A 16,072-nucleotide genomic window follows, 5' to 3' on the forward strand; every position below is an offset into this window, starting at 1 on the left:
CCTTCAGGAACGCTCTCTCCCAAGCACCCCGCCCTGCCAGTGTCCTCCTCGCCCTTCCCTGACCCCACCTGTGCTGCCGGGCACTTAGCATCCTCAGGGCCACCTCCTCCCTGTGGCCGAGTGGTCCCGGAGCATCTCTGTCCCCTCAGGCTACAACCAGATCCTCATAGTTCCCATGGGGGCCACCAGCATCCGCATTGAGGAGGCGGCCGCCAGCAGGAATTTCCTGGGTGAGGCAGGTTTTGGGTCTGGGGCAGGGGGGCGGGTCCTGCCAGGGCAGCTGACCTGGGTGCTCGCCCCGCACAGCGGTGAGGAGCGTCCGTGGTGAATACTACCTCAATGGGCACTGGACCATCGAGGGCGCCCGGGCCCTACCTGTGGCCAGCACCATCCTGCACTATGAGCGGGGAGCGGAGGGGGACCTGGCACCTGAGCGGCTCCATGCCCGCGGCCCGACCTCGGAGCCCCTGATAGTCGAGGTGAGCGGGGCTGGCAGGAGAGGGGGGCGGCCGGCAGGAGGGCTGCGGGCCGGGTGGGCACGGCCCCCTGCCATCAGGCCTCAAGTGGGGACCCTCCTGCACAGCTCATCAGCCAGGAGCCCAACACTGGCGTGCGCTTCGAGTACCACCTGCCCCTGAGCACCCCCCGGCCCGGCTTCAGCTGGAGCCACGGCTCGTGGGGCGACTGCAGCGCCACGTGCGGTGGAGGTGAGGGCAGGGCCCCGGTCAGGGGGCGCGGCTGCACGCGGGGCTTGGCTCTCTCTGCCAGGCGCTCCAGCTGTGGGTGCGAGGTGGACAAGTAGAGGAGACAGCCTCACGTCATGGGGGTCACCTGGGGGAAACCCAGAGATCAGGGGACTCGAGGAAGGGCCCCCGCCCAACCTGAGAGAACCAGAGGGCTTCCCCCAGGCAGTGGCATCTCACAGGAGACAGTATTCCATTGTTGGTGGAGGCTGGGCCTGGAGCCAATGGTCAGGTGTCAGAGCGGGGCTCCGTCGCCCACAGATACAACTCTCTGAGCCTCAGTTTCCTCATCCGTAAATTGAGGAGGGTGATGGCAGCCTACCCCAGGGGGTCATTTGAGGCTTAATCAAGGTGACGTGTCCAGAAGGGTGCCTGGCCCAGAGAACGCATTTGGCGAGTCTGGACTGACTGGCTGCCTGCTGCGGCCGGGCCTCTGCAGGTCAGCAGACCCGCCCGGTGTTCTGCACCATCGACAGTGAGGTCTACCCCGGACACCTGTGCCGGCACCGGCCGCGACCGGCTGACCGCCGCCCCTGCAGCCCTCAGCCCTGCCCACACACCAAGCGGTGAGGCCCTGCCGGCCCCCTCTGCCCCTGCGGGACCCAAGCTCTTGGGTGGGAAGGGAGTGGGGTCCCTCAGCCGCTTTAGGCGTTGAGCAAAGAAGGAGGTTGGGGGGCTCCTCAGAGCTGTGGCCAGAGGGGGAGGAGCCAGCCGTCAGCCGGGCGGGGGCAGTGGGGGGTCCTGAGCATGAGACCCCGGGCTGTTCCGTCCGCCCTCGTGAGCCCACACAGTGCCCAAGATGTCCATGCTGGCGGCGAGAGGGTTGGGGGGGTATCGGAGGCCCCGTTTGTCTGAGCTGTCAGGGGACTTGGCAGATGCCAAGGAGTGGGCCAGGGCTCAGGCCAAGGGGCCTGAGGGCATCGGCAGTGCCTGTGTTTGTGCACAAGGGACCTCTTACCTGCACCGGCCCAGAGCGTGGCCCCTCGCTGGGGCCCAGTGTGTGTGCAGGAACAGGTGCTCCTTGGCCACAGGCTCCCCGCAGGGCTGTGCAGTCCTTCCTCCCTGTGGCCTTGGTGGCGGCTGGTCTCTTGGGATGGTGGTGGGCGTGGCTTTGCATGTGGGCTGGCCCTTTCTTCTAGGTCCTTGGGCCCCACAGCCAGGAAGGGCCACTCCCCACTTGGGTGAGCACAGCCCCTCCGGGAGATGCCCCCCACTAAGTTCAGGCTCAGAGGGGATGGAGTCTGGCTGGGGGTGATGGCTGACCTGGTGAGGAGGAGGAAGGGGGACGCAGGTGAGGACAGGAACGCTGAGAGGGAGGCGGCCAGGCTCCGTGTTTATAGGGACCAGTGTGCAGTGGTGGGGATGGGTGAGCAGGGCCGGGCCTTGGCCTTTGTGTAGGGCTCTTTGCCCCTCACCTGCACGGCCTGATGCTCAGAGAATGTGACAGGTGGGGCTCCCCCCTCCGCTCCTGTGCCCCCTCGGGCCTGGCCCTTGGCCCCTGCTGCAGGGCCAGCCTCACTGCCCTCCTGCTCCATGCCAGCTGGAAGACGGGGCCCTGGACACCCTGCTCGGCCTCCTGTGAGGGCGGCTCCCAGTCCCGCACCGTCTACTGTGTCTCGTCTGATGGCGCCGGCGTCCAGGAGGCTGCTGAGGACTCCGAGTGTGCAGCCCTGCCTGAGAAGCCCCCTACCACGCAGGCCTGCAACCTGCAGCGCTGCACAGCCTGGAGCGTGGAGCCCTGGGGCGAGGTGAGGCCCGGGCCTGGCTAGGAGGGGCGGAAGTCAGGAGCTGGGTCTTGGGCCTGGGCAGCGGCAGGGCAGGGCTGGGAGGCTCGTCCTCCGCCTCAGGCAGACAGATCCTGGGAGTAAAGTGACCTGCCGTGTGGTCTTGGAAGTAGTGGCCAAGGCTGGGACTAGAGCGAGGGCCTGGGTTCCTGCTCCCTGTTCTTCCTCCTTCTCTAGGGTCCCAGGCCGGGTGGGAAAGAAGAAGCCGGGCATATTGTTTGGGGGCCAGGGAGAAACTGGGGCTGCTGGTCACTGCTTCTGGCACCTACCTATGTTGCAGTTGCAAATGAAGGGATGTGGAAAACGCACCTCAGCTTGGTATCTGCAGCCGTGGTTCAGGCTGTGTAACTGCAGGAGGATGACTCGGCCTCTCTGGGCCTGGGAACTGGACATGGGGCAGTAGGGTGCTGTCTGCCCTCCAGGCCAGGCTGGTGGGCCTCCGGCTGGGCGAGGACCAGCTCGGGCTGACAGCCCGGCCCTTACAGTGCTCTCTCAGCTGTGGCGCTGGCGTCCGGAGGCGGACCGTCACCTGCCGGGGTGACGAGGGGTCTCTGCTCCACGCCACAGCGTGCTCCTTGGAGGACCGTCCCCCCCTCACTGAGCCCTGTGTGCATGACAGCTGTCCCCCACTCAGTGACCAGGCCTGGCACGTAGGCGCCTGGGGTCTAGTGAGTACTTCCCCCCACCCATACCTGCTGCCCAATCCCGGTCCCTTGGGTCTCTGACTGGAGGCTGCACATGTGCCTGTCCTTGGGTCTGACACGCAGTACCAGGCACCTTCCCCCTTCCCCCTGCCTTATAGGTACCCCCCACCCAGTCTCAGGGTCTCCCTCCCTTTGCGGGCTTGTTCTCTCTTCCCACTCCCACCCCGGGGGGCCCCAGTGCTCCAAGAGCTGCAGCTCGGGCACTCGGAGGCGCCAGGTGGTCTGCGCCATTGGCCCACCCGGCCACTGCGGGAGCCTGCAGCCATCCAGGCCTGCGGATGTGGAGCCCTGTAACACGCAGCCCTGCCATCTTCCTCCAGGTAAGGACAGGAGGGGCAGCTGGTACCCGGCCCAACCTCCTTCCCTGCTATCAGCCTGGCCAGACCTTCCGGCCGCTGGGCCTTTGCCTGTGCTGTCAGCCACCTGGAACGCTCTCACACATCACCGTGTGTGAAGCCTTTGCCACCCACAAAGTCCGGCTCTAGACAGCCTCACCAGGCAGCCCTGTCCCCCCGGGAGGTAGCGTCCCTCACCCCACCCCCATAGCTCACTGTAAATGCTATCACTCTTAGGTTGGTTTCCTGGTGCCGCAGTGGTTGTGCATGGCTTGTAGGCCTACTAGCTGTAAGCTTCTTGAGGGCCAGGTCCCCTTCCTTCTTTCTGTTTAAACCCCTGCAGAACTTAGCTAGCGCGTGCTAGGTACTCAGTAATTGTTGAATGACTGGGTGACTGAGTGCAGAGAGGGAGGCGGTCCGGGAAGGATTGTTCTCGCATATTGCCTCTGCCTTCCCGCCTCCCCTCACCCCCATCCCCACTGGGAAGGAAGGTGGCCCAGTCGTGAGGAGATGCAGGACAAAGGGCACAGAGGCCAGCAACTTACTTGGTGTGAGGAAGTGTTACTGAGGGATGGCATGGGTTGGGGCTGAGCGGGGGGGTGGGTGGTCGGCCTTGTGATACTGCAGAGAGGCGTTTGGTCCTGATGTGCCAATGATGGGGGAATGGTTGGGTTCCAGTGGAGGCACATGGCAAGGTGGCCAAGAGCCAGTGGCCTGGAGTCGACAGCTAACCTGGATTCAAATCTCCACTTCACTGCTGACCAGCCGTGTGGCCCTGGGCAACTGCCCCTCCTCTCTGATCCTCGGTTTGCCCATCCGTAGAGTGTGGTTAATAAGACTGACTTTCCAGGCTCGTGATGATCGCTTGGCACAGTGCCTGAATACACAGTACTCCATAAGCAAAGGGTGGGTGGCAGTGGCGGTGAGGCCCTGGGGGACCCTGGGCCGGCTCCTGGGGCTCCTTCGCCTGGGCCTGGCCCTTGGGGTGCACGAGCAGGAGGATCCTCGGGCTCTTACAAGTCCAGCTCCCTGGAACCACTCGGTGTCCCAGGACCCTGGACGCCTTCCTGGAAGAGGCTGTCCTGAACTTGCCCCAGAGAGGCATTCACATAGGTCGAAGGAGGGAAGCAGAAAGAGAACTTCAGGCCAGGCTGAGTTGTAAAAGAAATAACCTTCATTGCTGTTTTCATAATTATAAAAATAATTATGTTCATTGTGGAAAATTTGGAGAATTTAGAAAATTAATACATAGCGAGAAACTTAAATTACCCTTGATCCTGTCCATTGTTGGGATAAATCTTTAGTGAACTTCCTTGGAACGTATGGGTGATTTTGTATCTCCGTTTTCCCCCTAATGACGTTTGGTCTGGGAACCTTTTCGCCTTGTGATTTCTAGGGGCTCCACAGAAGTCCACGGTGGGTGTGAGTCCAGACGTCAGGTGGTTCCTGCTGCTTTGGGTACCGTAACTAGTGCAGTACTGCTCACTGGCAAGTGCCCAGGAGGAGGGGCCGAGCGTGCAAAGAGGCGGCCCCCTGAGGGGTGGGCTTCTGAGCGGACACACCGGACAGCTCTGCTTTTCTAGACTCTTGAGCAGTGCTCGCCAATAGAAATAGAAGGCAAGCCCCACATGTCATTTAAAATTTTCTAAGAACCACATTTTATTTATTCTTTTTAAGATTTATTTAGTATATATATATATATTTAGTTTTGGCTGCATCAGGTCTTAGTTGTGGCATGCGGGATCTTCATCGAGGCACGTGGGATCTTGCGGCGTGCAGGCTTCTCTCTAGTTGTGGCGTGTGGGTTTTCTCTTCTCTAGTTGTGGCGCATGGGCTCCAGGGCGTGTGGGCTCTGTAGTTTGCAGCACGCAGGCTCTCTAGTTGAGGCACGCAAGCTCAGTGGTTGTGGCATGCGGGCCCAGTTGCCCTGCGGCATGTGGGATCCTGGTTCCCCGACCAGGGATCGAACCCACAGTGCTAAAATTTCACTGGTGTAGTCGATCTCGATTTAGATGTCATGAAACGTACAGTTGAAAAAGCAGATTCACATCCCCAAGTTGTTCCAGACATACTGAAGCGTTTTTCAATAAATGAATCAAGTATCAGTGTTTAAATTTAAAAATAATTCTAGTTCGGTAAAATTTAAAACTCAGTTTCTCAGTCCCTCAGGCCACATTTCAAGTGCTCAGTAACTGCGAGACCAGTAGGGGCCCAGGACCGGCCCTCGGCGGGCGCAGGGTATGGGGATGATGACAGGTCTGTCCAGGGCGGGTGCTCTTCGGGCTGGGGCGATGCTGAGGGCCTGAGGCCTCTGGCTACCGATTAAATTTGTCTAGTAGGCCCAGGGGAGCCACTGAAAGTTTTGGAGCTAGAAGTGACGCCATGAAAGATGCTTAGGACAGATTTGGCACCTGCCTGAGTGTCAGGCCGAAGTGGAGAGAGTTGAGAAGCAGGAGCCAGGTGGGGAGCAGGTGCAGAAATCCAGGCTCTTAGAATGATGGGAGTGGAGGGGCCGGCGCTGGCCCAGCAGAGCCTCATCCCCTGCGGGTGTGGATGTGGGGAGGGGCCCCGGACTCCAAGTTAAGCCTGAAAAGGTGGCAGAGAAGAGTCACAGGAGAGGAAGCCAGAGGCAGGGTGGGCTTGGCAGAAAGGTGCCTTTCAGGCAACGGAGCGGTAGCAGGAATTCCAAGGCTGGCTGGGGACTGTGAACGCAGGGCCGAACGTGCGTAGGAAACCAGAGCAGGGGAGAGAACTGGAATCAGCCTTGTCCGAGGTTTTGGCCCAGGTGGTGTAGGTAATAAAATGAAAACAAAGATTTTACCGCTTCTCTACTGGAATCTTCCAACCCTAAATTATTATTTTTAAAATATTCCCTGGAGACTGGCAAGATGTCCACGTGAGAATGGGATTTTCACTTATTTTATTTTTTATAACTTTGTTCCACTATGTAGTAATATGTTTATTGTGGAAAATTTGAAAAACTAACAAATAGAAGGAGGGGGCCCCCCCGCCACCTCTGCCTCACAAAACACACACACACACACACACACAAAGCACTCAGAAACCTTCACTGTGAGCATTTTGGGTTTTTTGTTTTTAAAATTTATTTTATTCAAGTATAGTTGATTTACGATGTTGTGTTAGTTTCTGCTGTACAGCAAAGTGATTCAGTTTTATTTTTTGAAAGATTTATCATTTATTATTTTTTATTTTATTTATTTTTGGCTGCGTTGGGTCTTAGTTGCGGCACGCGGGATCTTCGTTGAGTCATGCAGGATCTTTCGTTGCGGCGCCTGGGCTTCTCTAGTTGTGGTGTGGGTTCCAGAGTGCGTGGGCTCTGTGGCTTGTGGCACGCAGGCTCTAGTTGAGGCGCGTGAGCTCAGTAGTTGTGGCACACGGGCTTAGTTGCCCCGTGGCATGTGGGATCCCAGTTCCCTGACCAGGGATCAAAACCGCATCCCCTGCATTGTAAGGCGGGTTCTTTACAACTAGACCAGCAGGGAAGTCCCCAGTTTTATATATATATGTATGTGTATAAGTATATATGTTCTTTTCCATTATAGTTTATCCCAGGATATTGTATATAGTTCCCTGTGCTATATATACAGTAGGACCTTGTTGTTTATCCATCCTATATGTAATAGTTTGCATCTGCTAATCCCAAACTCCCCATCTATCCCTCCCCCACCCCCCTCCCCCTTGGCAGCCACAAGTCTGTTCTCTGTGAGTCTGTTTCACAGTCACTGTGAGCATTTTGGGGGTGTCCGGCTAGTATTCTTTTGGGCATCATTTAAAAAAAATTCCTATTATCCTCATTTTATCTACTCAGCCTTTTGCATTTTTTCTGTAATATTTTGTGATGAAAATCTTTTTAAGAACTTAATATTGAGGTGGTTAAACGTCATACAGCATAAAATTCACCCATGCTAAGAATACAGTTCGTGATTTTTAGTAAGTTTACTAAGCTGGACAAGAGACGATGAGAAATTCGGATCACACAGGAAAGTTGAAGAGCTGTGTGGTGAGCAGCCACGTGCACACCAAATTCACAACTAATATTTTGTTGTAATTACTTTTTCATCATCTACACTCTATACCTTCATCTATTAATCCAATTGTTTTTAATATAGAATTTTTTTAATTGACATGAAAATCAAGAACACAGTTAACCACTTTAAAGTATACAGTGTGCTGTTTTTATTTATTTATTTATTTATGGCTGTGTTGAGTTTTCCTTGCTGTGCACGGGCTTTCTCTAGTTGCGGCGAGCGGGGGCTACTCTTCGTTGCGGTGCGCGGGCTTCTCACTGCGGTGGCTTCTCTTGTTGCGGAGCACGGGCTCTAGGCGCGCAGGCTCAGTAGTTGTGGCTTGTGGGCTCGGTAGTTGTGGCACGTGGGCTTTAGTAGTTGTGGCTCACTGGCTCTAGAGCGCAGGCTCAGTAGTTGTGGTGCACGGGCTTAGTTGCTCCGCGGCATGTGGGATCTTCCTGCACCAGGGCTCAAACCCGTGTCCCTTGCATTGGCAGGCAGACTCTCAACCACTGCGCCACCAGGGAAGTCCAAGTAGACAGTGTGCTCTTATTTGTTGTGTTCACGATGTTGTACAACGACCAACTCTCTAGGTTCAAAAATTTTCATCACCCCGTATAAGCACCCTGTACCCATCAAGTAATCACTCCCCATTAACCCTAGTCCCCTTCCCTGGTCACCTGATCTGCTCCCTGTCTCTATGGATTTGCCAATTCTAGATATATCAGATAAAAGGAAGAGCAGACCTTTTGCATCTGGCTTCTTTCACTTAGCAGAATGTTTTTGAGGTTCATCCAAGTTGTGGCATACATCAGCACTTCATTCCTTTTTACAGCTAAATCACATTCAGTTATTTGGATGTATCCAATTTGTTTATCCATTTGTCTGTTAATGGATATTTGGGTTGTTTTCACCTTTTGGCCATAATGAATAATGCTGCTATGAACATATTCATGTAGGAGTTTCTGCGTGGGTGTGTATGTTCAATTCCCTTGGGTATATATTTAGAAGTGGAATTGCTGGGCTATATGGTAACTCCATTTAACTTTTTGAGGGACTGCCAGGCTGTTTCCACAGTGTTGCACCATTTTACATTCCCACCAACAGTGCTTGGCTTTCCAGTTTGTCCACATCCTCGCCGACACTTGTTATTTCAGTCTTTTTTGATTAGAGTCATCCTAGTGCATACGAAGTGGTGTCTCCTTATGGCTCTGATTTGCGTTTCCTTAATGACTGATGAAGGAGAGCATCTTTTCATGTGCTTGTTGGCCATCTGTGTGTCTTCTTTGGAGGAGCGTATGTTCAAGTTCCTTGCCCATTTTAAAGTTGGATTGTTTATCTTTTCATCAGTCCAATTAAAAATGTGTATCATTTTTTGTTTTATGTCATTGGGATCAAACATAAATGCTAATTTTACATGTGGCTTTTCCTTTTGCTGAACACGGAACATGAGCATTTTCTATGAGATCAAAGACTCTCTTGAAACCTGGGAAGGGTGTTGACAAAAACACAAGTCTGCTCCTTTTTCCTTCTACTGTCCTGGGTTCCCCAGGTCCTGCCTGAGTAGTGGGGTGGGAGCAGATGTTGGTGGGGGTGGCCTTCCCTCTGCACCCTGACTGCCCCGGCTCCCTGCAGAAGTCCCCAGCATGCAGGACATGCACACCAGCCCCAGGGACCCGTGGATGTCTCTGGGCCCACGGGAGGCCCCCGCCTCAGGTGAGAAGCTCAGTGGAAGCCCCCAGCCCCGGGCCCTTAAGGTGGAGATTGAGGGTGGCGGCAGGTGGTTTGGGGGGATCGGGAGAGGTGGGTCTGATACAGACACAGATGGAGGGTGAGGAGCCAGGTGGAGACATCACATAACCTTTGCTTCCTCTTCTTTCTAGATTTCAGAGACCAGTGGTGGGCACCCCAGGAGCAACCCTCAGCTCGGGGTAACCCCAGAGGCGACCACAGCCCACACCTGCCAGCCCCGGGCCCAGCCCCATCTCTGCGGCACTCCTCACACCAGCAGCCCCTGCGGTCTGGCTTGGGGTCCCGTGACTGCAGACACAGCCCCCATGGGTGCTGCCCCGATGGCCACACTGCGTCTCTTGGGCCGCAGTGGCAAGGCTGCCCGGGGGCCTCATGTCAGCAAAGCAGGTGGGTGCCTCTTCCTTCTCCCCAGGTCGAAGAGGGAAGGTGTGTGTTCAGGGGGTGTGTCCGATGCACGGGCAGTGTCTCTGCTCGGAGAGGGCGTGGGTGGCTTAGCAGAGCTCCAGGCTGAGCTGCCCTGATAGCGCAAAACCGAGGGCTTGGCTTCCTCTCGCTGAGCTCCTTAACCTGCCGGCTGTGGGCAAACCCCCTCCTTTCTCTGCAGAAGTCAGCCTGTTGAGATGTAGCCTGAGGCTCTGGGAAGGCAAGGGAGCTATGATTCTAGCTCTCCGATCCAAACCAGGCCCCCACTCCCTCAGGGGCTGTGGTGCTAAGGGCTGAGATCCGGCACCCAGCAGCCTGGGGGTGATTCTCAGCTCAGCCACTTACCAGCTGCGTGCTGGGTGACTTGGGGCAAGTTATTAACCTCTTTGATCTTGGCTTTCTCTGCTGAGAATTGGGAACAATGACAGCCACTGACTGGGGTTCCTGTGAGGCTGAAACGAATCACATGGTGCCTGGCACAGAGAAGGTGCTTTGATATGTTCCTTCTTTCAGCTTCCTTCCCAGCTCCTGGCTGGTGGAGGGGAAATAAGCGGTGGGCTCCTTTGACACCCTCTTCTGCCACATCGCCCAACTGCTGCCATTTTGTAAAAACTCCCTGGGAACCTGGTATTTGGGCAGGTTCAGGTGAATTTCCCCCTCCTTGGTTTTGTGGTGGGCTGTGTGAATTGAAGATCTCTCAATTATTAAGGGTTCAGCTCTGCTTATTGTTTTCCTGTTGCCCTCACTGGGAGCCTCTAAGTGGTCAGTGGACATGGCAGAGACTGGGGTTCACAAAATGGTTCTCCCTGCACGTGGGACAACCCGTCTCCCATGCGGATCTTCACCCGGTCAGCCCCTGGCTCAGGGAGCCTCAGAGCCTGGATCCTGGGATGCAGGAAGCTCAGGGTCCCTGGTAGGGGTGGGGGTCAGGGCTGGGTGGTGAGGGGAGGGCTGTGTGATGTCTGTCTAGGTTCGGGTGCTGTCCTGACGGGGTGTCTGTGGCTGAGGGGCCCCATCAGGCTGGCTGTGCGAGCTCTTATGGACGCAACAACACCGGGAGCAGGCTACAGTCGAGAGAGGTGGCTTCCACGGTAAGTGTCTTGTCACGTGATGGGCAGGAGTCCAGCCCCCAAGGCTGCTCAATGCCACTGCGACCTAGGCTTTTTGCAGCTTTAGCCTTGGAGAAAGGAGGTCCCCGAAGCCGGCTGGCCTGGACCATCCTCTGGAGGGCATAGGGCTTCAGCGACAGGCCTGGGCTGGAGCTGGGGGTTCAGCCAGCGTTCTCCTGGCCTCTGATCGGCCCCCAGGGCTGGGGTTATGCTCCGTGTGTTCACAGTTCTGCCCCTCGTCCTGCCATCCTCCGCCTGGCAGCCTAGAGTTCCCGCCAAGAGCCAGACCTATTTCTAACTTCCCAACCTTGGGCTTCCTCCCCAGGCCCAGCAGAACAAGCCCAGTGAGTGCCGGGGCTCCCGGTTCGGCTGTTGCTACGACAACACGGCCTCTGCGGTGGGCCCTCTTGGGGAGGGCTGTGTGGGCCAGCCCAGCTACAGTGAGTGGATGCACCCCTTCTAGTCCTTCCTGGTGGGGAGGCTCTGGTCCCACTGTGCTTGCCACCCCACCCAGAGCCAAGAACCTTCCTACTGCCTTGGTATTGCTCTTTTCTTCCACAAATACTTACTGATCACCTACTAGGTGCCAGGCCAGAGAACGGTGCCAGATTATTATCGTGTCCAACAGTTTGCACTTGTCGCCGCCTGGTTGCTTGTGGGAGTTGGGGAGAGTTGTCGGTGGGGATTCCACAGAGAAGGAAGGCTGTGCTGCCCCCAGGGCTCAGCCCCCTCCAGAGACAGGGTGGTCAGGGCTGGGATGGACAGGGTGTCCCCACCCTGCCTGGGATGAGTCCTGGAGGGAGGGCTGTGAGGCGGGTACATGGGTGGAGCGCCAGGGACCATGACAGGGACGTTGGAAGCCAGGTGGGCTGGTGGGCTGAGTCTGCAGGGGGCTGGGCACCTGGATGGGCTTTAAGCAGGGGCCAGTGTGGTCACATCTGAATGTGGAGAGGGAGCAGGCTGTGCCTGGGAGGAGGGCGATTATTATGGGCAGGCTGGGGGCTGGAGAAGGTTCAGAGCTGGTGAAGGGCCCTGGGAACCAGGGTGGGCCCCTCACTGGGCATCTTCACAGGCCTTTGGGGGCTCAGGGCTGGGTCCTCATTGTGAGCTAAGCACAGCAAGGTTTGGCCCTGGGGTTGCTCTGTGTGCGCCCTTGGGGCCTGGGTCAGATGGGGAAGAGCACGAGGGAGCCTGTCCAGGGAGCTCACGGCCCTGACCTTTGGATGGCTCTAGTTCTGGGGGTGGAGGCGGACGGGGATGATTCTGGAGGCTGCTGGGTTCCCAGCCCAGGGCAGTTCTGGGCAGTGAACAGACTGTCCCCAGGGCTGGTCAGGGGCCCAGTGTAGATGTGCTCCATACCCTGGGAAGGGCCTCACTCCTACGTCCTGGGCAGCGTTTGCAGCTTCGTTACTGGGTCCTGGTGACCTGCGTACTCCCTGTCCCCTCAGTGTACCCCGTGCGGTGCCTACTGCCCAGCGCCCATGGCTCCTGCATGGACTGGGCCGCCCGCTGGTACTTCATCGCCTCCGTGGGCCGGTGTAACCGCTTCTGGTATGGTGGCTGCCATGGCAATGCCAATAACTTTGCCTCAGAGGAGGAGTGTGTGAGCAGCTGCCGGGGACCCCAAAATGGGCCCCGCCGACACGACCCCGGGGCCTCTGGCCAAAGCACCCATAGAGACAGTGGCGGCAGCGGTCCTGGGGACCAGCAGGAAGCCAGCCGGCACGGGACGGGGCCTGTTGTCCAGAGAAAGCCCTTGCCTTCCGGTGGCCTCTGGTGGCGAGATCAAGAGCCTGGGCCGGGGGCCGTGGACCACAGACAGGCCTTTGGAGAAGGGCCCCAGGGCCAGGAGCTTGGGCCCAGTGCCGCTGGACTGGGAGGAGACGCAGAACCACCAGCGCCACCTTCCCACAGCTCCTCCTACAGGTGAGGCCCACCTTCCCCAGGTGGGATGGGGGATTAGCGACCCAGGCCCAAGGGCTGAGCCTTTTGGAGCTAAAACCCTGAGGTCAGCTGGGCCCCCCTCCATCCCTAACCTGGAATCTTCCAAACAGCCCAGACTGGAGGGTCTTGCTACCATCATTCTACAGATGGGGAAGCTCAGGCTTTGGAGACATGAGACTTGCTCAGAGTCAGGCAGTCGGTGGATGGTGGTGCCTGGACTCTCCAGCAGATCTTGCCGGTATAGCCCAGGGCCTGTCTAGTTGAGGTCTAGGTTATGAGCTCATGACCTTTGGCAACTCATCCAAATTCTCGAAGCCTCAGTTTCTTGACCTGTAAAATGGTGATGTGATCTCATAGGTTTAATGTGGGTCTTATTTGTTGTTAGTCTTGTGACTGTCATATTAATGAGATTTGGGAAGATTAAAAACAAAATAAATAAAACAAAACTTTGAATTCCAAAGGGATCAGGCATGTGTTTAGCCCCCCACCTGAACCTGGTGTTGCTTTTCTCCCAGCCTCTCCATCCCTGGGCTCTGTGCCTATTCTGTGCTCTTGCAGGAACAGGTTGAGGTAGCAATGCCTGGGGATATTGGGGGGGGGGGGGTAGGGCGGATTCCTGAGTCCTCAGGCTTCTGGAGCTTGGCTTCCCCTGGGACCCTCTGGCCCCACAGGTGCCCAGGATGGGATGGGCACCAAGCTTTCTGTGTAGTGAAGTCCCTGGTCCCGGCACTCATGCAGACCCTCCCTCCCACCTTTCCAGGATCACCCTGGCAGGCTCGGAGCTCTCCCTGGTACAGGTGGCCCTGGGGCAGCTGGTGCGGCTCTTCTGCCCAGATGACAGCTCCCTGGACCCCCACGCCAGGTGGCAGAAAGACGGGCGGCCCATCTCCTCTGCCAGGTGTGTGTGCAGCCTGCACAGTCCCTCTGATCTTATGGGACGGGTGGGTGAGTGTGGGGCGACGGCGCCTCTTATAGGAGCCAGGCTCATTGTTGCCTCAGGAGCCCAGAGCTCAAGCGCCCTCTCTTCATTCAGGCACCAGCTGCAGCCCGATGGCTCCCTGGTCATCAGCCCCCTGCGGGCAGAGGATACTGGCACCTACAGCTGTGGCAGTACCAGGCCAGACCGTGACTCTCAGAAGATCCAGCTTCGCATCACAGGTCTCTGTCCCCACCCCTCCGCAGTGGGTTCTCACGGGCCCCGGGGTGGGGTACCGGCCGGGAGGGCCTGGGCCAGGGGGCCTCCACACTGGAGGACTAGTGTTTCCTTGGGCCAGGGCCTCCTGGTGGCAGGGACCACATGCTCCAGCTGGGCTCGTGGCCCTCATTTCTCCATCGGTCCCCCGCCGGCCCCATGGCCCCCCCTTCCTTCCACCCCCTTCTCCTCACAGCTCACCCCTTGCTTCTCCTGGCCTCATGACAGGGGGTGATGTGGCCGTGCTTCCTGAGGCTGAACCAAGGCACTTCCCTCAGGCCAGGGACCCAGCCCTGGGCCACAGTCCTCGGGACCCCAGCCTAGGGGGCAGTTCTGGGAGCCGGGGGGCCGTCTCCTCCTCGCACCCACGGCCCACGAGCAGGTAACAGTGTGCAGTGCTGTCCCGCTCGTGGTCTGCCCCACTGAGGCCGGGGTTAGGGGAGGTCTCGGAGAGAGGGGGGAGGGTGGGTGGTCCCAGGCCAGCGTGTGCTGTGAGCAGGCTTGCTGGCCCCTGCTCAGGGCTCTGTGAGGGGAGGGCTGGGGAAGCATGGCTCCCAGAGCTCAGCTTCTGGAGGAGGAAGGGGACCCCGCCCACCACCCCGAGCCGTGGGGCATGGAGCCGGGGCCTGGCCCAGGCCTCAGGAGCTGAGGGAGGGGAGGACACCGGCAGCTAGAGGGCCTGAGAAGGCCTTGAAGAAGGGCAGTTCACGGAGGGGACGCAGAGAGCTGAGGGTGCCCAAGTCAGGACCTGGAGGCAGACGTGCAGGGCGGGCGGGCGACAGTCCGAGGTTCTGGGTGGGGAGGTGAGATAAGCCACTGGTGTCTTTTAGACCTGGTCCCAGATGTCTCAACCGGAACCAAGGGGTGATGTTGGGAAGCGGAATCTGGCTGGAGAGGGGGAAGGGGCCCACGAGGCTGTGCAGAGGTCCCGTCCCCTGGCGTGGGTGGGAGTGGGGGAGAGGCACCGGAGGACCCCCTCACGGCCGTGGGGTGCTTGCTCTGCAGGCTGCATCTGGACCGGCACCAGCCTGGGGTGGTGGACACCCATCCAGGCCAGCAGATCCGGCTGACCTGTCGTGCCGAGGGCTTCCCACCCGAAAGCGTCGAGTGGCAGAGAGATGGGCAGCCCCTCTCTTCTCCCAGGTTCGTTCAGCTCCTTTCCCCTCCCTCCTGGCCGGCCTCCAGCTGCACCCCCACTGGGAGAGGGAGCTGCAGGTGCCCCCTGGTCCTGAGCAGGACCCCAGGGCCCCTTGAGGGTTGGAGCTGTGGCGTCAGGCTCCTCGGGCAGACCGCATTTGGGTCTCTGGGCCTTTCCGGAGTGTGGTTAGCGGACAGAAGGAAGGGCCTGCTAACAGAGGTGACAGCTGAGCGAGGAAACGGGGGCGGACACACTTCTGGCTGTAATCACAAGGGCTCCCGTTTATTGAGCCCGTTCAGAGGTGAGGCTTCTCTCCTCCGTATGACCTGCAGAGGAGACCAAATAGGTGGGTGCTATTTTATCCCCATTTGACACGCACAAGCTGAGCACCACACAGCTCCTAAGTGGGAGAACCAGGACTGAGCCTAGTAAACAAGTGTAGCAAAAACTAGAAACGCAAACCAGAATTATTTTGTATCAGAAAACTTGACTTGTTTATTCAGGCTCTAAAGTCAGGCATCTTTAAGGAGATGCCAGCAGCTGGAGGGCCTGAGGGCCTGAGGCCGACTGGCCCTTGGTCAGATCCCACTGACGGCAGGGGCTGCTCAGCCTCTCACCAGGGGAGGGAAGATCCTGCCCCTCCTGCCCCCTGCCAGGCGCCTTGGGGTGGGGACGCCTGATTGTGCTTGGCCCCCAGACACCAGCTGCAGTCCGACGGCTCCCTGGTCATCAGCCGCGTGGCTGTGGAAGATGGAGGCTTCTATACCTGTGTTGCAGTCAACGGGCAGGACCGAGACCAGCGCTGGGTCCAGCTCAGAGTTCTGGGTAAGGCGGCAGTCCCGGGCGGGAGGGTGAGTGTGGCCGGTGGCCTCTGAGGTCAGGTGGGGCAGGATGGGCGTGGTGGCTGACAGTGCCCCCTC

General features: G+C 58.1%; 1 protein-coding gene across 1 annotated transcript in view; it reads left to right on the plus strand.

Annotated features, from left to right (window-relative positions):
- The window catches only part of PAPLN (papilin, proteoglycan like sulfated glycoprotein), a 35,910-nt gene that overhangs the window by 11,323 nt on the left and 8,515 nt on the right, over positions 1–16,072 (plus strand). Inside the window, exons 9-25 of the mRNA XM_082619468.1 lie at positions 150–230; positions 307–479; positions 584–707; positions 1,183–1,309; positions 2,284–2,491; positions 3,013–3,195; positions 3,410–3,551; positions 9,230–9,310; positions 9,478–9,733; positions 10,740–10,860; positions 11,204–11,318; positions 12,327–12,804; positions 13,583–13,720; positions 13,856–13,980; positions 14,243–14,396; positions 15,020–15,157; positions 15,850–15,977. Of these exons, the coding sequence (XP_082475594.1) occupies positions 150–230; positions 307–479; positions 584–707; positions 1,183–1,309; positions 2,284–2,491; positions 3,013–3,195; positions 3,410–3,551; positions 9,230–9,310; positions 9,478–9,733; positions 10,740–10,860; positions 11,204–11,318; positions 12,327–12,804; positions 13,583–13,720; positions 13,856–13,980; positions 14,243–14,396; positions 15,020–15,157; positions 15,850–15,977 (2,772 nt within the window). The remainder of the gene's footprint in view (positions 1–149; positions 231–306; positions 480–583; positions 708–1,182; positions 1,310–2,283; positions 2,492–3,012; positions 3,196–3,409; positions 3,552–9,229; positions 9,311–9,477; positions 9,734–10,739; positions 10,861–11,203; positions 11,319–12,326; positions 12,805–13,582; positions 13,721–13,855; positions 13,981–14,242; positions 14,397–15,019; positions 15,158–15,849; positions 15,978–16,072) is intronic.

This window comes from Mesoplodon mirus (assembly GCF_964341445.2).
Source record: "Mesoplodon mirus genome assembly, chromosome: 4".
Lineage (NCBI taxonomy): Eukaryota > Metazoa > Chordata > Mammalia > Artiodactyla > Ziphiidae > Mesoplodon > Mesoplodon mirus.